The 24,457-nt window shown below is 55.3% G+C and overlaps 1 protein-coding gene across 1 annotated transcript in view; it reads left to right on the top strand.

The window, feature by feature from the left end:
- The window catches only part of CROCC2 (ciliary rootlet coiled-coil, rootletin family member 2), an 81,666-nt gene that overhangs the window by 34,986 nt on the left and 22,223 nt on the right, over window positions 1-24,457 (top strand). Inside the window, 17 exon segments of the mRNA XM_017860653.1 lie at window positions 4,731-4,924; window positions 7,761-7,879; window positions 8,324-8,506; window positions 9,177-9,293; window positions 9,296-9,337; window positions 9,340-9,379; window positions 13,954-14,002; window positions 14,004-14,108; window positions 14,693-14,806; window positions 18,055-18,198; window positions 22,402-22,458; window positions 22,460-22,626; window positions 23,279-23,339; window positions 23,342-23,405; window positions 23,408-23,496; window positions 23,949-23,968; window positions 24,418-24,457. Coding sequence (XP_017716142.1) covers window positions 4,731-4,924; window positions 7,761-7,879; window positions 8,324-8,506; window positions 9,177-9,293; window positions 9,296-9,337; window positions 9,340-9,379; window positions 13,954-14,002; window positions 14,004-14,108; window positions 14,693-14,806; window positions 18,055-18,198; window positions 22,402-22,458; window positions 22,460-22,626; window positions 23,279-23,339; window positions 23,342-23,405; window positions 23,408-23,496; window positions 23,949-23,968; window positions 24,418-24,457 — 1,605 coding nt within the window.

Below are 24,457 nucleotides of genomic sequence, written 5' to 3' on the forward strand. Positions count from 1 at the left end.
AAAAAAAAAAAAAAAAAAAAAAGAACTTATTCATGTAACCAAGCACCACCTGTTACCCTATTGAAATAAAAAAATTTAAAAATCAACAAATAAAGTGTGTGTCAAAAGCATACTTGGGTTTTGCCTTTATATTTACTCTGACAACTTCTATCTTTAGAGTATTTATTAGACCACTTACATTTAATGTAACTATTAGTATGCTTTATTTACATCTAGGTATTTGCCATCTATTTATCTCATACTTTAAAAATATTTTTACATTCTTCCTTTCTGGCCTTCTTTGGGGTTAGCTGCATATTTATTTAGTATTCCATTTTATGTTCTCTATTGATTGTTTTTGGCTGTGTTTCTTTTTGTTAGTTTTAGTGATTACCCTAAAATTATGATATGCACAGTCTGTATCCAAATACTATATTACTTCACAAACAATGTAAGATCCTTCCAGCGATATATTCTGTTTATCCCTTGCTATGTTTCGAATGCGTCCCCTCCAAAATGTAGGTGTTGAAACGTAATGACTAATTGTGACAGTATCAAGAGGTGGGACCTGTAAGAGATGGTTTAGGCCATAAAGGTTCCACCCTCATCAGTGAGATTAAAGCCGTTAGAAAGGGGCTTCCTGCAACATTTGTGTCTCACTTCCCCTTATGCCTTCCACCATGTGAAGATGCAGCACTCTTCTCATCCGGAAAATGCAGCTTCAAGGCACAGCCTTGGAAGCAAGAGTAGTCCTTGATAGACAATTGAACCTGCCAGCACCTTGGTTTTGGACTTCCCAGTCTCTAGAACTGTGAGAAGATAAATTAGTACATTTCCACTCATTGTAAATGACCCAGTCTCAGGTATTTTGTTATAGCAGCACAAATTTACTAAGACATCTCTTCCATCCTTTTCGCTCTTGTTGCTCTATGTTTTATTTCTGTATATGTCGTTATAAACCTTACACTGCTTTACTAATATTTTTTATTTTAAAACGATTATTTTTAGCCATTCATCTTTTCACACACTCATCTTTTCACAAACATTTCAGTTATTTGGTAACATTCTTTACCTTCTTGAGTGTGTTTTTAAACATATTAATTACAGTACGTTTTTGTGTCTTTGTCTGATAACTCTAACATCTGGATCCCCTAATGAACTATTTCTATGGTCTTTTATTTATTTATTTTCAGTAGTTTGGCCTTGTCTCCTAGGATGCTTAATTTTTTTATTTTTTTATTATGCTTAATAATTTGTTATTGAATTTGTGTTTTTTATTGAATTTTTATTGACTTTGTGTTTTTGTAAATGTAATTCATAGACATAATTTAAGGCTTTGAATGGTACAAGCTTCTTCCAGAGGGAATTTGCTTTTGACTCCGGGAAATCAGAATAGGGATAAATCACCTTTATCCAGTCCAGGATTGAGCTGCTTTGTGACTGTACTTCAGTGTTTTCTGAGGAGTCGTCTATCTCTGGCTTACCCCAGGGTATAATATAACTCTCCTCTGTTCCTCATTGGAAATCTCAGGTGTTTACCAGGGTTCCTACTCTTTAGTTAGCCCTAAACTCCAGGTTTTATTTTCTCAACTCTGTAAGACTTTCAAAAGTCCTATCTGACTTCCCAGACTCTCAGCTGCTACATTTTTGTTCAGATTCTTAGTCTCCTGGTCCTTTACTGCTTCTGAATTATAAAAAAATACACACTTTTTCAAAGCAGTACCATTTATTTTGTTTTATGAGACAGGGTCTTTGTTGCCCAGGCTGGAGTGCAGTGGCATGATCACGGCTGACCGCAGGCTCAACCTTCTGGGCTCAAGCGATCCTCCCACATCAGTCTCCCGAGTAGCTGGGACTACAGGCACACGTGACCATGCCCAGCTAATTTTTGTGTTTTTTGTAGAAATGGGGTTTTGCCATGTTGCCCAGGCTGGTCTCAAACTCCTGGGTTCAAGTGATCCACCTGCCTCAGCCTCCCAAAATGCTGGGATTATGCGCTCAGCCAGCAGTCCCATTTATTAAAATCACAATGTAGAATCTCAGCTTTACCTCCAGGCATTTCCTTCCCTTCTGATATCTGCTCTTCTTTTCATTCCCTGGCTGCTTTGGTATCTCTGAACTCTTAAGTTATGTCGCTTCAATCTCATAAGCCTGCTGAAATCTTAGGCCATGTTCCCAGTCTTTTAGCTAAAACTTTTTTTTTTTTTTTTTTCAAGCAGAGTCTTGCTCTGTCACCCAGGATGGAATGCAATGGGGAGATCTGGGCTCACTGCAACCTCCGCCTCCCGGGTTCAAGCAATTCTCCTGCCTCAGCCTCCTGAGTAGCTAGGATTACAGACACACGCCTAGCTAATTTTTATATTTTTAGTAGAGATGGGGTTTCGCCATGTTGGCCAGGCTGGTCTCAGACTCCCGAGCTCAGGTGATCTGCCCACCTCAGCCTCCCTAAGCGCTGGGATTACAGGCATAAGCCACCAAGCCCAGCCTAAAGCTTTATTATTGGATCCTGAGGCTCTACACCCCATGTCACTTAGGACTTGGCAGATACCCCAAAGGGGAAACCTGTTGTAGTCATAGAATTTCAGACTCACTTTAATATATTTCTCTCTGTAGCCTGAACACCAGGGACCTGACTGCCTTAGTATCTCTCTAATGTTTTTAAACAGATTATTGGATTGTACATTGTGTCACTTTTCCAGTCGCTTTAGGTGGGAGGGTTGGTCTTCAACAACCTACCTCACCATTATCAGAACCAGAAAGTCCTGGTTTTCACTTTTGAAGAATATTTTCACTGGGTATAGAATCCTAAAATAGCCATTATTTTCTTTCAGAAATGTAATGAAGTCATTCCATTGTCTTCTGGCTTTCATTGTTGCATGGAAAGTAAATGTCAGTCTTGTTCATTTCATGGCTATGTGTCCTTTTCCCTTTTTTTAAAAAAAAATTCTTTATCTTTGGTATTCAGAAACTTTACTAAGTTGTATCTCTGTGACATTTTCTTTCAATTTATTCTTTTGGGGGTTACAGCTCATTTTAAGTCTGTGGCTAGATGTATTTTACTAGATTTGGAAAATTCTTGGCCTGTATCTGTTCAAATATGCCCTCTCATCTCATTCTGAGACTGTAATTACACATATGATGGGCATTTTTAGCTTGTCCTATATGTCTATAACACTGTTTTGTGTATTTTCCATCCTTCTTTCTCTTTATGATTCAGTCTGAACACATTCTTTTGTCTCTCTTCCAAGTCACTAGTCCTTTCTTTTATTCTGTCTAATCTGCCATTGTCTATTAGTTTTCTTACTTTTTTGGTTATTATATTTTAAGTTGTATTTTTTATATTTAGTATCCAGTTCTATTGTTAAACTTTACATCTTGCTACCCATCTTCTTGAACATATTAATCAACTATTTTAAAGTTTGTGTCTGATAACTCCAATATCTAGATAACCAGGGTGGGAGGATCTATATCTATTTTCTGTTCTTATTTGTGGTTTTTCTGTCATGTGGTCCTGTCTCCTAATAGGCCAGATCTTGATTAAATAGTCAATCTTATATATAATAAATTACAGAAATAATTTGAGGATCTTGACAATGCTATTCTTCTTCCAGAAAGAGTTTATTTTTGTTGTTGTTTGTTTGTTTGTTTTTGAGAGAGTGTCTCGCTCTGTCACCCAGGCTAGAGTGCAGGGGCATGATCTTGGCTCACCATAACCTCTGCCTCCTGGGTTCAAGCGATTCTCCTGCCTCAGACTCCTGAATAGCTGGGATTACAGGTGCATGCCATCATGCCCGGCTAATTTTTGTATTTTTAGTAGAGATAGGGTTTTGCCATGTTGCCAGGCTGGTCTTGAACTCCTGACCTCAAGTGATCTACCTGTCTTGGCCTCCCAAAGTGCTGGGAGTTGCCGCACTCGGCCAGAATTTACTTTTGACCCTGGCAGGCAGTGAAGGTAGAAGGTCCCTGTAATCCAATCAGTGACTGGGGTGATTCACACCTGAGCCTCAGTGTCCATGAAGGATGGTCTCTTTCTGATTCACCGCTACTACTAGGATCAAGTCCTGCTGTGAATACAACTTGATGTCTTGTGATATGTATCAGAGCCTCTCTGCTTTGGTGGCTCTGAACCTTAATTTTTGTCCCCCTCAAGCCATGGTACTGCCAGAAGCTCTTCTTGGCATCTTAATTTTTCAGCCCAAACTTTTAAATCAGCAAATGCCTTAAGGGAAAAGGAGACACCAAATGCTGAGCTCATTCCTCTGTGTCTCCCTTCTCTCCAAGATCTTCGCTGCTTCAGTCCCAGCTGTCTTTTCAGCTATCTTTTCAGCTGTCTGAGGTCTCTTACATATTCTTGTGATATATTCTATCTAGATTTTTATGATATTCTTGGTGGAAGTGTTGGTCTGCAGCAGTCTAGTTTTCCGTTACCTTCTGTTGCCATTTCTGTGCAGTGTTTCCTGACCCCTGGACGCTGCAGGACAAACAAATGGTACCACTTAGATTGACAGTTGGCTCCTACCTTGGAGTGCCCAGTTCCATACCATCCCCATCGGGGTACCTGAGTGGATGCCCCCTCTATTGTAAAGACATCCGTGTGCTTCTGAGGTCCACCCACTTCTTCCACTCTCACCTCCATGCCATTCTGCGTGAAATCACTTCTTCCGAAGTCCTTTCTTCCCCTCAAGAGGCCCATGCTCACCCACCCACTTACTCTCTTTCTCTGCCGACTGTCCGCTTCCTACCTCCTCTAGGTCACATGCCAGAAACAGGCCCTGGAGGAGCAGCTGGCTCAGAGCCTGCAGGACCAGGAGGCCCAGATGGACACTCTGCAGCAGGCCCTGCAAGACAAGGATGCTCTGTCTGAGGAGCGGGCCCAGCTGCTGGCCAAGCAGGAGGCCTTGGAGAGGCAGGGCCGGCTTGCAGCTGAAGAGGCAGCTGATCTCAGGTATGCAAGGGTCTGCCAGTCAGGGCATGTCCCACACGTCCTTACCCTCAGAGAGTCTGCAGTGTGGCAGCGTATGGGGACACGCACACCATGGCATAGGACTGGGAGGGAGTATGTGCACATGAAATGGGCTGTGACAGGCAAGCACAGTGCCTTTGGGTTGGGGCAGGGCATCTAGAAGAGGTCAACCCAGTGAAAGCACTGGGGTCACCTTCCTGAAGGAGGTGGTGGCAAGTGCAGAAACACAGCTCAGACCAGTGGAAGGCAGATGTGGAATGTCTTGCTCATGGAGCTGTGGAGTTCAGGGTGAAGGGATGGCTGGATTCAGGCACTCCCACAGTGCCCTTGGAATCCTGCTTCTCCCTCCCTCAGTACAGCTTGACTCTGAGATCTTATTCCAGGCAGGCTCACTCTGAGAGGTGGCAAGATGGCCAGCAGCCACTCCAGGGTGCCCCTTCCAGCAGACGCAGGGCACCCTTCTCCCCACAAGGCCTGAGAGTGGCAGCCATGGGCCATGTTGAGCTGCGTGATATCCCTGTACCAATCCTGGGAGCCGGGAGTCACAGGGCTTGATCCCAGGCTTGGGTGGCACACCCATCCCTGGAGCCCGGAGCAGGGCCAGCCCAGGGACACACGAGGTGGAGAGTGTGGGCGGGTGAGCTCAGAGGCCCTCAGGGCAACTCCCAGAAGTTGGGATGGGCACTCGCAGGCAGGAACAGGATGTGTGTAGGTGCCGCCCGGTGTGTGTGTATTTAGGTGCCGCCTGGTGTGTGTGTGTGTGTAGGTGCCGCCCGGTGTGTGTGTGTGTGTATTTAGGTGCCGCCTGGTGTGTGTGTGTGTAGGTGCCGCCTGGTGATCTGGATGGATCCTGCAGCCTCTGCAGAAACCCAGCAGCTGATGGCTTCTGTGCCTTATCGGCTCTGCTTAGGGCCCTGCTCAGGCACTGCTAAGTATTTTTGTTGAAAAGATTTCCTCCTGGAATTCTGGAATCTGAGAGGCATGAGAAACATTGGAGTCTGGGATCCTTGAGCTTCTTCGCAGACAAATCCCTTCTCCAAATGAAAGCTTGCACGGCAATCGGGAAGGAAAACCTGAGGGAGGCTGCTGTGGGTTCAGCTCCTTCCCATGCTCCTTTCTGGGCCCTGGGGGCTGCCAGGACCAGGGGTGGAGGTCCCTTTCCTTCTGGTAGGATCTGCTGCCCAGAACACAGGCCCTGGCCAGTGCCCTCAGCAGCCTGGGTCCTGCCCTGACAGCTGCCCCACATCTGCCCTGCCACTGACCCCCCCCTGCACATGGCAGCCCTGCGGGCCCCAGCATCAGAGACCACTGAACTGGGGGTCCTGACGACCAGTTGAGCCTCTGGTGACAGAGGGGCTTGACCTGAAGCCACGTCTGCCCGGACACGCTCTGTGTGTTTATCTGACTGGTTCAGTGGGGCCGCAGAGTGTGGACGCTGCCATTTTGATGAACTCACAGGTAACATTGAGGACCATTAAGTGCAGGAAATCCTGCTGCAGCTCCTTGCTTCTGATGAGGCCTCCCCACGGGTCTGCTTTATGAAGGGCTCCACTCTCGGATCCTCAGGCCCTGACAAGGCTTCTGCAGTGAGGACCTGCTCCCTCCCTTCATGGAGTCCTGGCCCGCTTGTCAGGCAGCAAGATGGACCAAGGTTCCTGCCGGCCCACACCCCAAGCAGCCCTGCCCTGCTCAGAGCACCCCATGGGGGCCAGGCCTCCAGTCCAGGGGCTCAATGGCGGAGCCCCTGGAGTTGCTCCTGGGCCCCCATGGAGAGAGAGAGACTGGGCACAGGCTCAGGTCCCCAAGCTTCAGGCAAAGACATCCGATTTCTGAGCAGCAGAGGCCACATCCCTTACAGGAGACCAGGCAGGCCTCTCGGAGGAGGGGTTTCCAGGCTGACTTGAAGGGAGGGTTTCCTACACACAGAAGGGAGAAGAGCTGCCAGGTGAAGAGAGCACTCAAGCCTGGGAGTGTGGGATGGGGGCCATGAGGAACACTTAGGGGAGGAGGGACTGGAAGGGGAGCAGAGTAGCATGCAGCAGAGTGAGGTTTCTGGGGGTTCTGACCTGAGCCCAGAGGACCTCCCTCTGCAAGCCCTGGTGAGCCCCCAGAAGGCTGGGATGTGCTCTAACCCTGATGAAGGAGGTGGCAGTGGCCAGAAAGATGGAAGAGAAATGGAGGCAGGGCCTGGTCCAGAGTTGCCAGGGTCCCATGGCCCATGGCCTGCCCTGACCTCATCTGTTTGGGGTTGGGCACCTACCATTTGCGTGTTCGTGTGGGTGTCTGTGCTTGAGCCCTTGCGGTGTGTTTGTACCTGTTGTTTGGTGCCTTGCTTTGTTCACTGATAAACACCCAGCCCAGGGCAGCAAATAGCAACAATGAAACTTGCCATTGATGGTTGGATCATTGATGAATTAATTGTAGAAATGTGAGGTCTTTTATCACCCCTCCCTCCCAGGCACAGGCACTGCTGTGAGTTGGCGTGTGCTCCAGGTGTCTTCTGAGCAGTGGCATCTCCGTGCACAAATGCAGCACGCAGGCTTTTCATATGATGGAATCACGCTGCATGTGGGGGTCCAATTGGGTGGCTGACTTTTTGGGGGGACTCTTTTCATGACATTAGAATAGAAAATAGTTTCCTCATCCTTGTTAACAGCACATGGTGCTCCAGAGACAAGATGCACCATAATTTCTACAACATTCTTCCATTGATTTGCATTTCAGCTGAGTCTCCTTAACACCTGTGTAAAGCTAGAGAGAGCATTTTATACGCAGGATCTTACGGATGACTTGCCCATTGTTTGCTGTTCCTTTGCAGGGCGCAGAGGGACTCCCTAGAGAGCAGCCTCCTAGAGGCCCAACAGCTGGCCACGAAGCTGCAGGAGCAGCTGGAGGAGGAGGCCCGGAGCACAGGACTCGCTCAGCAAGCCTTACAAGGTGCTCCAAGGGCACTCCCTCAGCTCCTTCCCCAAAAGTCAGCCATGCAGGGGCCCCTGGCGTGGAGCTCAGTGCCCACACATGCTGCACCCCTCTCCGGAGCCCACAGGGGCACGAACGTGAGCCTTGAGCTCATGTGACGAAGCAAGTTGGGCCACCTCGCCCGTGAGGAACAGCAACACCCTGCCCAGGCTGCACCTGGTGCCTGCCTGAGGCTCCGAACGGGGTTGTGGCCGCAGGGTCAGCGTGTAGCCTCCAGCTGCAGCCCTGTACCCTTGACCCTGCTCAGGCCCAGGGCTGCCGTGTGGGGTTGGGCCGGCCCGACTCCCATGAGACCAGGTGGACAGTGGTCGGCCCCCAAGGCTGTCACTCCGTAAGGGAGTCCCAAGGGTTCGAGGGTCACATGCCAGGGCCCCTGGCAACATTGGGCCCATCACCCCACAGTGGAAATGAGAGCAGCCTACAAAGTGACTGGGATCGTCCAGCGCAGGATGAAGCTGCGGCAGGATGATGGCGGGCGGCTCCAGCGACAGGTGGCACAGCAGGAGCGGGAGAGCACCAGCGGGCCCTGGGAGAGCCAGGCCATCAGCTCACCGTGGAGGGCCCGCGCACAGCTCCAGAGGAGAAGTCTGCCTCCAGGAGCCCCACCGCTAGGACATTACCTAGACAGTACCAGGTCCCAGGAGATGGCAGGCCCTTGGGGAGGAGGGGGCCTGGCGAGCTGAGCTCAGACGACCTAGGCACTGGCCAGGGGAAGGTTCTGGGCAAGGACCTGCTCATGCTTCATAGTTCACGTGGGCATCCAGGGCCTTCCTCGTGGGGAGCCCTCAACTGGGGCCTTGGGTTGGTATTTGGGCGGGCCTTGCTCATGGAAGAGGCTGACATGGCCGTTGGCTAGGTCTTTTGGGTGCGGTCTGCAAAGGACAAGGGGCTGGAGGGGCGCCCCTACACCCATTAGAGCCGGGTCCCGCAGGTCCCAGGCCTTCTGCGAGGCCCTGTTTGGACGTGTCTATACACCCCTCCATGGCAAGGTGCTGCAGGACTCAGGAAATGGTTTACAACTGATAGGATCAATGTGGCGATGAGCAGGTGACTTGAGACCCAGGAGAGGCCCTCCCTGCTCTGGTGACTCTGAGGCGGAAGATATGGGGGGGTGCAGCTGCTGGACCGGACAGCCCCTGGCGGGCCCATCAGCCCGGCATCCCATGGCGAGTCTCACTCAGGACCAAAAGACACCTGCGCCCCCTGGCCTCAACTGCAGGACTCACAGGCCCCACCCCTATTACCTTTGGTCCAGGGGAGACCCTGAGCCTGTCCCTTGGCAGAGGAGAAGAGGAGGCAGCCAGAATTGCCGCTGGACCAGGGGAGAAGCAGCTGGTGACAAAAAGTGGCCCAAGCTGAGAGGGGCAGGCTCTGAAGGGGAAATTCAGAGCCTGAGCGAGGATCGGGACGAGCACCTTCTCAACTGGAGCACAGATGCAACAGGGTGATGGCAGCGGCTGGGGGCAGCTGGGGGTTGCTCACACCCACTGCACCTGTCATCTGCTGGCCCGGCACAAGCGGCTGCCTGTGCCACACCTCAGGGCAGATGCAGCTCTTTCCAGGTCACTGCAATTGCAGCTTCGTTCTTCCACAGAGTCATGGGATGGGACAGATGTCCACCACCTACCCACCCATCTGGTCCATCCATCCATCCATCCATCATCGCATCTCCCATCTATCCACTGACTAACCCACTATTGCTTAATCCAGCCATCTGGGTCCTCATTCACCCATGGTGTCCACCCTCCACTACCCATCCATCCATCCATCATCTCCCTTCTCCTCTATCTGCTCCATTCATCACCCACCTACACTCATCCATCCATCCACCGCATCCACCCACCTACCCATTCATCCATTCCGGCTTCAGTTCACCCACCCATCCTTTATCCTCCATCCACCATCATCACGCATTCCAAGCTGTGCTCATCCATCCAATCCACCCATTCCACCTGTTCATCCATCCTACACTCATTCACTCACCTACCCCTCCATCCATCTATCTATCTGTTCATTCATCTATCTATCCACCCATCCATCCATGCATGTGAATGTCCCTCCACACACTTGTCACCATCCACCCACTCACTTGAATATATCCATTCTTCTTTCCACACATTTAGCTATCCACCCAGATATATGGCCATGCATCCACATTCCTAGCTGCCCATCTGCACACCTCACCATCCATGTAATCATTCATCAGTTCATTTGACTATCCATCCAACTATCCATGCACCCAAACTTCCATCCACACAGCTATCCACAACCCATCTGACCATCCATCCATTCATCCACTTAACATCCTTTCATCTGTCCACAAACTCAGCTGTCCAGCCACATATCCAACCATCCATCCATGTGTCCATCCATCCATCCACCTGATCCACCAACCAGCCAGTCATCCAATCATCCATCAGTGTATCCAACTCAAACACCAAGCCAAGCACAGAATTGCCAGCCACACATCTGGCCATCCTTCCATCCCAGCAGCAGTTGAGACTCAGCCACTGGCCCTATAAAAGCTACCCTGAGTCTAGGCTGTTCCGGTATATCATGCCACCCTGAGGAATTCACCGTGGAGTGAAAGGAATGGACACATGATCACGTCCACATTGTGTCACATGCGGTGATGAGGAGTATAAGATGTTGGTGCGACATCTTATGTTGTGGTGGCTCACACCTGTAATCTCAGCACTTTGGGAGGCCGAGGTGGGTGGATCACTTGAGGTCAGGAGTTCAAAACTAGCCTGGCTAACATAGTGAAGCCCTGTCTCTACTAAAACTACAAAAAATTAGCCGGGCATGGTGGTGGGGACCTGTAATCCCAGCTACTCGGGAGGCTGAGGCAAGAGAATAACCAGAACCCAGGAGGCGAGGTTGCAGTGAGCCGAGATGCAGAGACTCCTCAAAAAAAAAAAAAAAAAAGACAAATTGCAGGAGGAGTTACAGTAGCCGAAATAGCCAAGATTTATTGTCAAACTCTCTGCATTTAATATTTGATTCTTGCAACACTCTGAGGCACATGCTCTAATTATCCCTATATTAGTGGTGAGAAAACTAAAGTCCACAAATATTGAATGCCTTGCACAGGGCTGTGCAGTGCACCTGCTGGGCACCGAGGTCTGTGCTCTTAACTGCCCCACAACTCTGCATCCTTAGGTGGAGGAAGGGAGGCCTTACAGGAGGAATAGTAGTGTTGGGTGGAGAGGACGTGGACATTGGCAGGATGTCTGGGGGTGGCATGAAGTCCTGCACACCTGCCAGGCTGCACGTGAGCGGAAGCAGTGAGAGAGGTGTGCAGTGGAGCAGGGATGGGCCTTGGGCACCAGCATCAGGTGACAGGGAGCCAGTGGATGTTCTTGAGCCAGGGTGATATGATAGGAGATGGGTGGAAAAGAGTCTGGGTCCAGGAGGCTAGGGAGAAGCTGAGGCAGGGTCCATGCGAGAGGGGCTGAGAGCCAGGCAAAGGAGGAGAAAGGTAAGTTCAAAGCCCCTTGGGATGTGGTGATATTATTCCCATTGGATATATGAGAAAAGAGGCTGCAGGGGAAGCAATACATCTGGGGAGTGGATGGCCCATCAAGGCCCCCACGCAGCCCGTCATTCCCATCTGAGACCAACCACAGGACAACGTGGCCTGTTCTCATGTGATTATTTAATCCCAGCTTCCCGGTGGCACACACAGCCCTCCAAGAGAGGGGACCTCGGTCAAACACGAGTGCAGGCTTGGTGGCTCATGCCTGTGATCCCAGCACTTTGGGAGGCCGAGCCCAGCGGATCATCTGAGGTCAGGAGTTCAAGACCAGCCTGGCCAACATGGTGAAACCGCGTCTCTACTAAAAAAAAAAAAAGACAAAAATTAGGTGGGTGTGGTGGTGGGTGTCTATAATCCCAGCTACTCAAGAGGCTGAGGCAGGAGAATCGCTTGAACCTAGGAGGCAGAGGTTGCAGTGAGCAGAGATCATGCCACTGCATTCCAGCCTGGGTGACAGAGCGAGACTCCGTATCAAAGCAAAACAAAACAAAACAAAATAAACAGGAGTGCAGGCTAAGAGGGCAGACAGGCACCGTGTGCTAGTGCCCTCCCTTCCCTGGACTCGCAGCAAAACCACGGTAAGAGGCACCCCAGGGGCAGAGCACAGACAGGCTGGCCTGTGGAGCCCTTGCTGGTACAGCAAGCTTTGCTGGGACCTCTGCTCGGCCAGCTGACCGTTATCCTAGGTGGCCTGTGTAGAGAAATTGAGCAGAGCAGTGGGGCTGGGGGATCTAGCGGGAAACTTCCCCACACTTCCCTGAGGAAGCTCTGATGACCCAGTCGGGGATCTTATTTCTACAACGAAGAAGAGGAATTATATGTGGAGCAGGAGCCAAAGACCTGGAGCTGCTGGCCCAGGAGGGGCTGCCTTCACCGGAACCCTTCATTCTCTTACCCACTGCGTCTGAATGGCGGTTTGCCCACACCTGTTTGCAAAGTGAAGCCCTCACCCGAGAGAATGCCACACTTCTATATTTGATGAAGTTTTGCCTAAAATTCTAACAAATACTCCCTTGTGGTGCCCAGTCATGAGGGGCACAGGAGGGAGAGATAGGGCCCCCACCCTTGCAGACCTTATAGTCCAGTAAGGGCAGATTTATAAACAGCCGGCAGGTCTCTAGCCGAGAAAACAAGCAGGGCCTGGAGGGAGGGAGGAAGAGAGGGAGGGGAGCAAGGGGAGCATTGATTTTAAAATAGTTTAGAATATAGAAAGCCATTCAATGAAAAGTCCCCCGCTCCGGCCCCTCCCCTTCACTAGGCCACTCAGGGAACAGTTGTCCCCTCTCTTTGATTCCCCTGTAACACGCCCATGCAATTCTGACCCAGAGATAGCACAGACCCCACAGGGCAAGGTCCCCAGCAGGACGCCCTCTCTCAGACACCATCCACAAGTCCAGGGGTCTCCAGGTCACCCACACTTCTGACCACCTGACTACAAGTTTGGGGGTTCTCATGGTCCTCTCAGGTTCAGCCATTCACTAGAATGACTCACAGAACTCAGGAAAGCCTCTTGTTCCTCTTAGAGTTTCATTATCAAATATGGAATTCAAGACCAGCCAGAAGACACGCGGGCAAGGTGTGGGCACGTCACAGACAGAGGCTGCTGTGCCCTCCCTGTGGAGCCAGCCCAGCACCCTCCTGCACCCCGGTGTGCTCGCAGCCAGGAGGCTCCACTGCACTTTGGCGTCCAGAGTGTTTACTGGGTTTCACCGCGTAGCATGATCGGTGGAGTGATTGGTTATGGGACTGAAGCCCGCTTCTCTGACTGCTGGGAGGCTGGGTTGACATCCTGTGGCTCAAAGCCTCAACCCTCTAATAGTGGTCTTTCGGCAGACAGCCCCCATCCTGAAATTCAGTAGGAGTGCACCCTGAGTCACCTCATTAGCATAAACTCCGGTGTGGTCCCAGGGGCCCGCCAGGAATAATGCAGGCACTCCTCATTTTGGGAAACTCCCAGTGTTTAGAAGCTTCCTCCAAGGACCCAGGACACAGACCTGATAAATCTTTTGTTATGCAACACTCTCCAAAGATTGCTTGCAAACAGAAATATACAGCATTACCTCCCCAACACTGCACTTTTTTTTTTTTTTTTTTTGAGATGGAGTCTCGCTCTGTCGCCTGGGCTGGAGTGCAGTGGCCAGATCTCAGCTCACTGCAAGCTCTGCCTCCCGAGTTTACGCCATTCTCCTGCCTCAGCCTCCCGAGTAGCTGGGACTACAGGTGCCCGCCACCTCGCCCGGCTAGTTTTTTGTATTTTTTAGTAGAGATGGGGTTTCACCGGGTTAGCCAGGATGGTCTCCATCTCCTGACCTCGTGATCCGCCCATCTCGGCCTCCCAAAGTGCTGGGATTACAGGCTTGAGCCACCGCGCCCGGCCAACACTGCACTTTTAATACAAAGGGAACGCAAAGTCCACACCGGCTCCTGTCCTTTCTCTTCTCAATCATCAAAGCGTCTCGGTGACCTTTCCCAACTGTGTATCTGCAACTTTGTTCTCTGTTTCTGGGCTGCATGCTGAGCTGCCAGGACTGGGTCTTCCTGTGGCTGGCTGTTCTTCCTTCCGTGGACATCTGGGTTGCCTCTAGCTTTGTTGCCATTACAGCAATGTCAGAGACGTTAGTGACACTGCACAGAGGTCATTCCACACAGGTGCACGCATGTCTCTGGGCTGCCCTCCCCCAAATGGGCCTGGGCATAGAGAGAATATCCATGTGTGAATTTGACAGGCATTGCTTCCACAGCCTGGCCCATGGAGCAGCGTGCCACTCTTGGGCTGAGGGTGTCTCACTGACACACGCCTTCCACACCATCAGGGAGATGGAGCATTTTCAGGCTTTTAAGCTTCCTTCTCTGCACTGCAGCAGGTGTTGCCTAGAGGGATGGGGGTGGCTCATGAAGGCCCCCAAACTGCATGGGAAAGGGCAGGATTTTGGAGAGGCAGAGGAAGGTGATGATGATACCCCAGGGATGGGCCCAAGGGCAGACACAGAGGTGAGATGATGTCGGACAGAGGGCAGGTGCTCAAAGGGTGAAAGGGCCCACGGCCCAGGGCTGCCTCTGTGGGAACCACCTCTCCTCTCCAGTGGCAGGGATGTACAGACAGGAACATGAACATGCTGTGTCCAGGGGAGCCTCTGCACTCAGCATTCTGCCACAGCCTCTCCTTCAAGGGGGGCCTCATCCCTCCCCGCAGCCTCCCCAACTTTCTCACAAGCATACCCCGTCCTGTCCAGGCCCTGTCCCTGAAAGAAGCAGAGTGGAGCCTTCTGAGCGAGGAGCTCTCCAGGGCCAGGAGGGTGCTGGAGCGGGTACAGCAGGAGGCACAGAGCCAGCAGGAGCAAGCGCAGGTGAGCCCCATGCAGCCCGGCCACGTGCACAGCCAAGCAGGTGCTAGCTGACCCCAGGGAGCCACCCCTCCTGCCTGGTCCCAGTGGCATGTCCCTCTCCATCCCCTCCCTTCCTGAGCTTCAGTTTCCCCCCGGTGCCTCCAGGGCTTCTGGTGGGAGGGGCACCCAATGGGCAGGAAAGGTCCAAGTGAACCAAAGCAGTTCTCCCTTAGCTTCAGGGCTGGCAGGGGCCAGAGAGGGGAGGCCTGGCCCAGCTGGGGGCCACCCATGAGCCAGCAGCAGCAAGCGGCTGAGCCCGTATGTGCACTGGAGCTGCTCATAGAAAAGCACAGCTGGGGACATGTGCACCAGCCTCGTGGAACTCACCACAGAGATCCTTCCAAAGGAGAAACTGAACCTGAGGCAGCTGGGCCTGCACCCGAGGAAACTCTCAGCAGGAAAGGACACCCACATTGAGTCCTGAGTGGAGCCGGGAGAGACGCGTCCACGGAGGGGCTAGCACAGCCCCCCAGCAAACAGCTGCCCACCCTCAGCCAGTGAACAGAGGCTCTCCCATGCACAAAGGCTGCTGCAGGCAGCCAGTGGGGGTCACCTGGGACCCCTGAGTCCTCCCCTGGAGCCCAAGTCCAGAGGGCTGGGTGGGCAGCAGCAAATAGGGCACTGAGCAGGAGGGCTATAGGGAGGAGGGCTCTGGGGAGGAGGGATCTGGGGAGGAGGACTCTGAGGCCTATGCCTCCAGCTCGTGGGCAAAGCTGGGCACCCACTGTTATTGCTTGCAGAGCGCCAAGGCTTCAGCCCATCTGTGACGTGGCACCAGGTCCCACATGGGAGACAAAGAGACTGGGCAGCGCTCATAGGGACTGGCCAAAGCCCAGTGATAGAACATGGATGGGGGCCTGGCTCACAGGCGGGGAGGCCAGAGCCCAGCAATAGGACATAGATGGAGGAGCCACAGCAGGGCCTCCAAAGGTCCAGGGGGCCTGAGGAGGGGCTGTTTGTGTTGAGGTCGTGGCTGCTGTCCTAGGTGGCAGGGGCTGGCCCTAAACAGACACAAGTGCCAGGGTGCCCTGGGCAGGGAGGGAATGGGCTCAAGGCACCGGACGCTGCTCCTCTCCTTTCCAGAAACAGGTAGGATCGAGGGTGAGGCTGATTGCTGACCCCAGCTCTGACCCACTCTCTGCCCTCTCTGGCCGCACACACCCCATTAGCTGGGCCCACACCTGCCTCCTGCCTCTATCCCAGCTCCCAGCATGTTCAGTGATGAGGCCGTTCATTCCCATACTTCTTGGCTCATTTTAAATTCGGGTAAACCTTTTCCTCCCTGTCCCTGGCAAGGAGGCAGGGTTGGACACCTACCTGACTGGCGTTGAATGTATGGCTCAGTGTGCAGTGAACAGAACACAGGCCATGGTGCCAGGCGCGGGAGGCAGGCCCCTTCTGTGCCCATTCTGAACGGGGGCCCTTCTCACTGACTGCACAGAGGCATACACAGGCCGCCTGGTAGGGGGTCAGAGTGTCCAGGCAGCAGGGCCTTGGGGACGCTCGGTGACTCAGAGCCAGGATGGAGGGCTTGTGCCCCATCCCCAGGGTGCTGCGCACCGGGAGAGGGCACTGCAATGAGGAGGCGGCTACTGGGGTGTCACTTCGCCCCCTCCTGCCCAATGCCACTACCTGGATTCCTAGTCCCTCCAAGCAGGGCTGCCCAAAGGAACGCCTGGCAGCCCAGGGGAGCCTTGCCCCTCACTCCGTGGAGCCCTGCCCTGCTCTGTTCCTGCCCTGAGGCCTAGAGCGTTCCATGGGGCCCAGGAGGACCAAGCTTGGCATCGGGCCTGTGACCGTGCCCCTCCCTCCTCCCGACCACTGGCCCAGCAGCTCCCTCGGCTCCACCTGTGGGCAGGGACCCAGGAAAGCCCTCCTGGGAGCTGACGCCTGTGGCTCACAGAGAGGCCTCCTCTGGAGTCAGTGCTGGCTTCTGGAGCCTTCTCTTGAGCTGGCCCTGAGTCTCCCCGGGACTCGGGACCAGGCCTGCCAGCCAGCCGGCCTCCCTGGGGAGCTCATTAAGGGCTCCTTTGCCACCTCGGCTCAGAAAATGGAAATTAAAACTGTTGAGAGCAGCGGGAGGAGAGGAATGCTGGCCAAGGAGCACCAGGCTCCAGATGACAGGAGAGCGTGTGCCCCCAGGCTGAGTCACCACTGCCGCCGGGCTCCCGGCCGATGCCCTGTCCCTGAGGCCCTCACAGGGGTATCCTGCAGCCAGGGCAGTGCTGGGGCATGCTGAAGCACAGAGCCATGGCCTGGTCACCCAAAATGGCCCTTGTCAGTCCAGAGAGACCACAGGGGGTTGTGGAGAATGAGGACAGGAGGCAGCAGCATGGCTCCTTTCCCAAGAGCAGGGGTCACAGGCTGCAGGAGCCCCCACCCTAGCAGAATCCAGGTGGACAGGAGGGGGGTCCCAAGATCTGGCACAGGGGCAGCCATGTGGGCACCTGTGCCCCCGGGAACACTGAGCCAGCTCTGGAGGGAGCCATCCCCCACCAGCCACCCCCTGCCAGCCGCCTGCTGCTGCCTGGAGGCTTGGTCCGGTGCCCCGAGCCCAGGGGTGTGGAACCTGAGCAGGGCAGGGCTCTGACTCTTCATGTTGGGGACACTGAGGCCCAGAAAGCTGAGACCCCGTCTGCCCTGCTGCCTAACCTGGGCAGGGGTGCAGAGGGGAGGGTCTTGAGAGGAAGCAGGGTGGTGTCCCAAGGGGCCTGGGGCTTGGGGTGAAGAAGACGGCATTTGTCCATGAACAAGGGGCCATGGGCCGAGCCTGGGGCCTCCTGGCCCAAGGATCCCTACTGGCCACACTGCCCCAAGGCCCGAGAGGACACCTCGAGTGGTGCAGGCAACAGGGAGCTAACTCCAGCTGAGCTCAGTCCCAAATGGAGGGTAGAGCTGCCCAGTGTGTGGTGGTCCCTGCAGGGATGGGCCCCGCCCCAGGGCGCACGCTGAGCTGAGCGGCTGCCTCCTGCTGTGTCCATGGGCACTTACACATCACAGCTGGCAGGGACTGTGGACGTCTCCTCATCTCAGCAGCCTGTCTGACAGTTTAGGAAACACCAGTTACCCCGGACCTGTGTGATCAGCAGCGCCCAGCTCCCCCTCCCCAGCCACTGCAACACCTCCTGCTCCAGGGTCCTGGCCTTACCTCACCCTCCACTGCCGGGCCCGGCTCCCTGGTGCCACTGTGGCCTCCCTTCTCCCCGCAGGCCACCATTAGCTCCACAACTGAGGAGCTGAAGGCCCTCCAGGCCCAGTTTGAGGATGCCATCACGGCCCATCAGAGGGAGACCACGGCTCTACGCGAGAGCCTCCGGGACCTAGCGGCTGAGCGGGGCGATGTGGAGAGAGAGGTGAGGGGCAGGGCTGGGGGGCTCCTGGGGATGCCAGAGGAGAGAAGAAAGCAGGGCAGGTACCGAGAGAGGAGAGAGTGGGGGTGCCAGGAGGAGAGAGAGGCTGTACCACGGAGGAGGGAAGAGTCGTCTCTGGGACTAGGAAGAGGCAAACAGCAACAGGGGCTGTGGGGCTAGGGGCCCTCATACCAGGCAATAAGCCAAGCCTAGGCTCTCAGAGCAGATGAAACGGTGCCTGGCCCAGGCCATTGGCTAAGGGAAGCTGACACCGGTTTTCAGGGAAAAGAAGGCATCATTTCTAAGCCTCCTGAAGGGGTGAGTTTGACTTTGGGGTGCAAGTGGGCTTGGCTGAGTCAGGTGGACTTGGCTGAGTCAGGGTGCCAGCTGAGCAGGAGGGGAGCTTTCTGCAAGCTGCTATGGGTCCCGATGTGGCTCCTGCTTGTCCTGGGAAGGTGCACAGCACACCTGCCAGCTCCCAGGGCACTGGTGGGGCACACCTGCTGCTGGGAAGGCCAGCATGTGAAAGGGTGGCCAGAGCCACGCAGCCGAAGGCACTGGGAGTCCGGACAGCCCCCTCGTTCCACACACAGTTAAGAAAGTGGAGTCAGGAAGGGCCTGATTCTGGAGGCACTGGGGCAGCTGTCACCTCCCAAAGCCTTTCCGAGAGACAGGCATGACCTGGGGCAAAGGGGAATTGGGACCCTTGGCCAGGAGACCAATCGCTCCGTCCACTGAGGCGTGGGGAGGCCCCTGACGAGCTGGGCTCTGTCCACACAGCAGGAGGCATGGACTTCATTGGTCTGGACACTAGGGTGGGGGGAGGCTGGACTTAGGGCAGCGGGTAAGAAAAGAAGTGGGTTAGTGGAGATTTCGGGGTGGGCCTGGGCCTGGCCAGGGGCCCGAGGTTGACACGGAGGCCCCCAGGAGCCACGTGATGGTGACGTGGGGTGGGGGATAGTCTTGGGCAGGGGGCAAGAGTGGCCAGGGCTAGGCTGGCCTGGGCTCAGCAGGCAGGCAGATTGGAGAGGCGTTTCTGAGGGGGGTTGGCAGGATATGGGGATGCCTGCGTGTGGCAAGGGCAGGAGGGCACATGGATCTGGGCTGGAAGAGGGGAGGGTCAGCTGGAGCCCCAGGGGGGCCCATGGGGACGGGGCGGCCTCGCACACTCCCTGGGCTGCTTGCCAAGGCTGGGGGCTGCACAGCTGACCTGGTGCTAGCACACACCACGCCCCAGAGGCCGGGCCACCAGGCAGGGGAGAATGAGGAGAGGGGCTCAGCCCTCCCCAAGCACCCCCGAGAGGCTGAGAGAGGAAGAGAACATGATTTAACATGACCGGCTGTTTACATTGGCCCCAAGGAGAAAGGTCTCCTTTCAACAGATTTCAAAGTCAGGCCCGGTCAGCGACCACACGGGGAAGCAAAACGAGATTTCAAAACTAGGGGCAGCAGGGGGAGGGGAGCGGGAGGAGGAGGGAAAGGTGTGGAGGGGGTGGGGGTGCACTGGTTCTGCTGGCCTCAAGAAAGGGAGTGCAGGCCTCATGGGAAGGTCAGGCTCTCAAAGGAGCGGCCCCGGAAGGGAGTGGGGCTCCCAGAACAGAACAGGGTGCCCAGAAAGGGAGTGGGGGCTAAAAGGTGAGGACGGCTGAGGGGGACAAGAGGAGCGATCACAGAGAAAAGCAAGCAGAGCCCATCCAGGCGCCAGGCAGGCCCAGGGTCACCATGGAAACCATAACATTTTTCACAACCTTTAAACTGGAGGAGCTTCCAGGCTCTCAGACCCTGCCTGAGGTCCACACGTGTGTGCACACATGCATACACATCATCCACACAGTGAGACCACACACACCTGTGTACACTCAACACTCAGAGTAGTGCATGCATGCTGAATGCACACATGCCCCACGCACTAACACTCACACAATTCACGCTGGAATCACATACGGACACCACACAGTGCACACAGGCGTGCACAGAAACGTGCACCAAGTACACACATGCATGTGTGCACTCATATGCACATGCCTAGGGCACACACAGGCATACAGACTTGCACACACATGCATGCACACACACGTATGCACACCATGGACAGAGTGGACACCTGCACCGGCTCACACACACACTCATCACACACACACACGCACTCACACACACTCATCACACACACATGCACACATACACGTAGTGCACGCACAGGCATACAGATGTGCACACACATGCATGCACACACATATGCACACCACAGACACAGTGGACACCTGCACCAGCTCTCACACATACACTCCTCATCCACACTCATCACCCACACTCACACACACATGCACACACAGACTCACACACATGCACACACACACACTCACACACACTCATCACACAACAGACTCACACACATGCACACACACAGACACACTCATCACACACACGCACACACATGCACACTCACACAACTCACACTCATCACACAGACTCACACACATGCACACACACTCATCACACACACGCACACTCACACACACTCATACACACAGACTCACACACATGCACACACACATCACACACGCACTCACACGCACACTCACACATACACTCACACACACTCATCACACACAGACTCACACACATGCACACACACATACACACTCATCACAGACTCACACACACTCATCACACACACACAGACTCTCACACACATCACACACGCACACTCACACACACGCACCCTCCCCTGCTGTCCCTCCACAGCCCTCCTCCCCTGCAGAGCTCTGGAGCTGCCTCCCTGCAGGAGATTTTTAAAAGAGGCTGTTTATACAATTTCTAGCAACGAAATAATTATTATAATCACATTAAGTGATTTGGCTGTAAAATTCCTGTAAAAGGGATGGCTGTTCTCATGAGGCAGAGGGAGCGGGTGGAGTGGGGTCGGGTGGGGCGGCCCTCCTCCTGCATTTGTTTTGCTTGTTTTCATCTCCTCTGCCCTGGGAAATGAAAACAGTTTCTTTTATGATGCATGGGCCCTTGTGCTGGTCCTTGACCTTCTGGGCGGGTTTCTGCTGAGCTCGGCGGAAAATGCTCGGCATGGTCATGGCTCCCACGTGTGGGGGTGGAGGGGAGCGGAGGGGAGCCTCTGGCCCTTCCCAAAAACAGAACAACAATAACAGCGGCAGCCTCGGGAGCCAGGCCGGCCGGGGGCCTGGACAATATCCCGTGAAAACAGCCAGAAAGAGGGGTTTGCTTTTGGCCAGCCAGCGACTTGCCATCGCGGAGTCTCTGTGGCTTCCATCCCTGGGCATGCCCCACTGGCTCCCTCCGTCTCCTCCTCTGGGACACACGAGAGCCGGAATGGAGCCCTCTCCAGGGTTTCTGGCCAGGCCCAGAGCTCAGACCTGGGAGGCAGGAGACTGGGTGCCAGGGCCAAACCCCAGCAAGTCCTCACCCCAGAGCCTAGGTGCTGGGGAGGGCCTTCCTGCCAGGCTGCAACTGTCCTCCAGACCCCACCCCTGGGTTCTCCTGGGCACTGTGAGATGCCTGGTATCCAGAGTGGGGAACCAACAGCCTCCTCCACTGCCCCCCCATCGCCAGGGACCCTCCTCCCACTGCCCCCCCATCGCCAGGGACCCTCCTCCCACTGCCTCCCATGTCAACGGGGGAAGGAGGGCCGAGGGAGTGGGTGAGCCCCACTGTGGCAGGGTCACTGTGGCGAGGTCACTGTGGCGGGGTCACTGTGGTGGGGTCAGTGCCCAGCCTGCCTGCCGAGGCTGCTGCCCACACTAGGACAGGCAGCGACCTGGGCACCACACTGTCACCTAAGGAGAGGACTAGATGCGGGGGGCGGGAGGTGGGAAGGGCCCTGGGCGGTGACAGTGAGGGCACGTGTGCTGAGCCACATCCCAGGTAGGCTTTGCTTACCAGTGGTCAGCGTCCCGGGGGTCCAGGGAGGCCGCAGGGTGGGGCTGGTCCCAGGGGGTCAAGGTAGGCTCCTCTGGGCTCTTGGGTTGGCCCTGCCCCAGCTGGTGGAAGCTGCCCTTCAGTCTCTGCAGCAGCAGGGATTGGTGGCTCCATGGGGTGAGCAAAGCGCACGGGGACCAAGTTGGGCAGGGCACCTGTGCCTGCCACACCAGCATCAGAGGCCACAGGCCCCTGTGGCTATCCCTGGAGCAGCAGTCCCCAGGGGGCCTTCTTAGAGCTCATGACTTCATTCCTCAGGCTGAAAGACTGCGGGGCACAGCTGCCATGGCCCAGCGAGGGACATTGGCTGCACTGGCGCCAGGAGCTGCAGAGCTCGAGGAGAGCCGGGGAAGGGCTGCGCAGGGATGCCCCCAGGAGGCCCGCCAGGCACTGAGCGCCAGAGGCCCGCGAGAAGGACGTACTGTTGCTTTTCAACAGCGAGCTGCGAGCACCATTGCAGGGCATGAGCAGGAGAAGGCCCAGGTATAGTGGGCCACCCAGGAGCAGCTGGGGGTGCCCTGCAGCCTTGCTGCCCACCAGGGCTGTAGGAGGATGGGGCCAAGGGGTTAGGCAGGGGCGTCTGCTGATTGGTCTCCACTGCTGGTGGGGTGGACATGCCAAGCAAGCCTCGTGCCAGTCCAAAGAGGTCTGCTATGCTGCCAGTGCGAAGGGATGTCTGGGGACACAGGACCACCCTGTCCCTGCCCACAGGGGGTTTTCATCCAAAGGGCAAGATAGGTCACGGTGGCCTCCAGAGACGGTGCAGAGCTGGGGAGCAGAGGGAGCCAAGGCCTGGCTGGGGCTCAGAAGGGACCGCTGTGGGACGGCCCAGCCCTCACCAGCAGGTGGCAGAGGGTGATCAGGCTGGGCTGGATATGAGTGTGAGGGAAAGGGAGGACAGGAGGGAGAGGTGAGGAGGTGCTGAAGAGGTGATAGGGGCATGTGGCGGGACTGGGACCTGGGGGACATATATACCGTAAGGTGACAGGGAGCCCTGCAGAGCTGAGTTTGAGGACACTGTGGAGAGAAGACTGGGGCCAGTGTCTCACTTAGGGAGACAGAGACCTGGCTGGGCAGCCTGTGCTGGGACCCCCCAAGGAGGTGCAGGGACCCCAGGCCTGTGGACCCTTGTCAGTTTTAAGCGGTCCAAGGAGGAGAAGGAGCAGAAGCTGCTCGTCCTGGAGGAGGGCCGAGGCCAGCGTTGCGCAGGAGGCCAGGTGCACTTGCGGGCCGACTGCGGGAGCTGGAGCAGGAGGCGGGCGGACGGCCCGTCAGGAGCTCCAGGAGCTCCACAGACAGGGATTAGGGTGGCAGGGAAGGGTCAACATCCAACCAGCACCCTCCCGCCTGCTGGTGGGTCCTGGCTCCTCCCAGGGCACACTCTGGCTGCAGTGCAGAGAGGCCCAGGGACCTGGCCTTGCTGCCTGCCTATTGACCACTCTGTCCCCAGACTTTGGGGCCGTGCCCTGCTCCAGGCTCACAGGGTCCGGGTTGGTACTGTGCCCAATGGGGCACAGATGACAAGGACTTGGAGGAGGGCGAAACCAGGAATGCTTAGCGAGGAGGAAGGGGCCATGCACAGCAGCACCACGAGTATCCTACATGTACACACCTTCCCGAGGCGCTCGGGAACTCAGGAGGCTAGGAGGGGGAGGCCTGGGCCTCTGCAGGCAGAGTGCTGGGCAAGCCAGTCTCCCAGAGGCCGGCTCCCTCCCCATCATGGCAGCCTCGGGGCAGTTGGCTCCGTGCACCCCAGACACTGGCTCACACTCCCTAATCCCCCTGGAGCCTCCTCCTTGTCCCAGGTCCTCCAAGGAGGTCCCAGGTAGGATGTCTACAGAGTGGGCTGAGGGTGGAACTCCCAGGGCAAGGCCCTTTGGGAACAGCTCAGCCAAGACTCCTTGACTGTGGCCAGCTGCCCTCAAGGACGTAGCGAGCAGAAGGCAGGAGGCAGGGAGGTGACCTGGCTTCAGCACAGAACCAGTGGACCCTGTCCATGCGGCCCACTGCTCCAGGTGAGGACGCTAAAGGCTGAAGAACCAGAGGCAGAGATGAGGCCATGAGCTGCAGGTGCAATGCTTGCCAGGAGTAGCTGAGGCTGCTGGAGGCAGGCAAGCCAAGGCGGAGCCAGCGCCGAGGGGTGCCTGGAAGGAGGTGTGCGAGGGCTGCCATGTGCTCAGAATTGGACAGGAGCTGGGTGTCGGGTAGCAGAGGGCGGAGGCCCACCCTACTCTCACCTGTCTCCCATGGCGCACCCCAACATCCCTCCTACAGGTTCCTGGGGCTGCAGAGGAAGTTGGCAGAGGTGGAGGGC

Source organism: Rhinopithecus bieti, unplaced genomic scaffold (genome assembly GCF_001698545.2).
Source record: "Rhinopithecus bieti isolate Rb0 unplaced genomic scaffold, ASM169854v2 scaffold_56246, whole genome shotgun sequence".
In the NCBI taxonomy this organism is placed as follows: domain Eukaryota; kingdom Metazoa; phylum Chordata; class Mammalia; order Primates; family Cercopithecidae; genus Rhinopithecus; species Rhinopithecus bieti.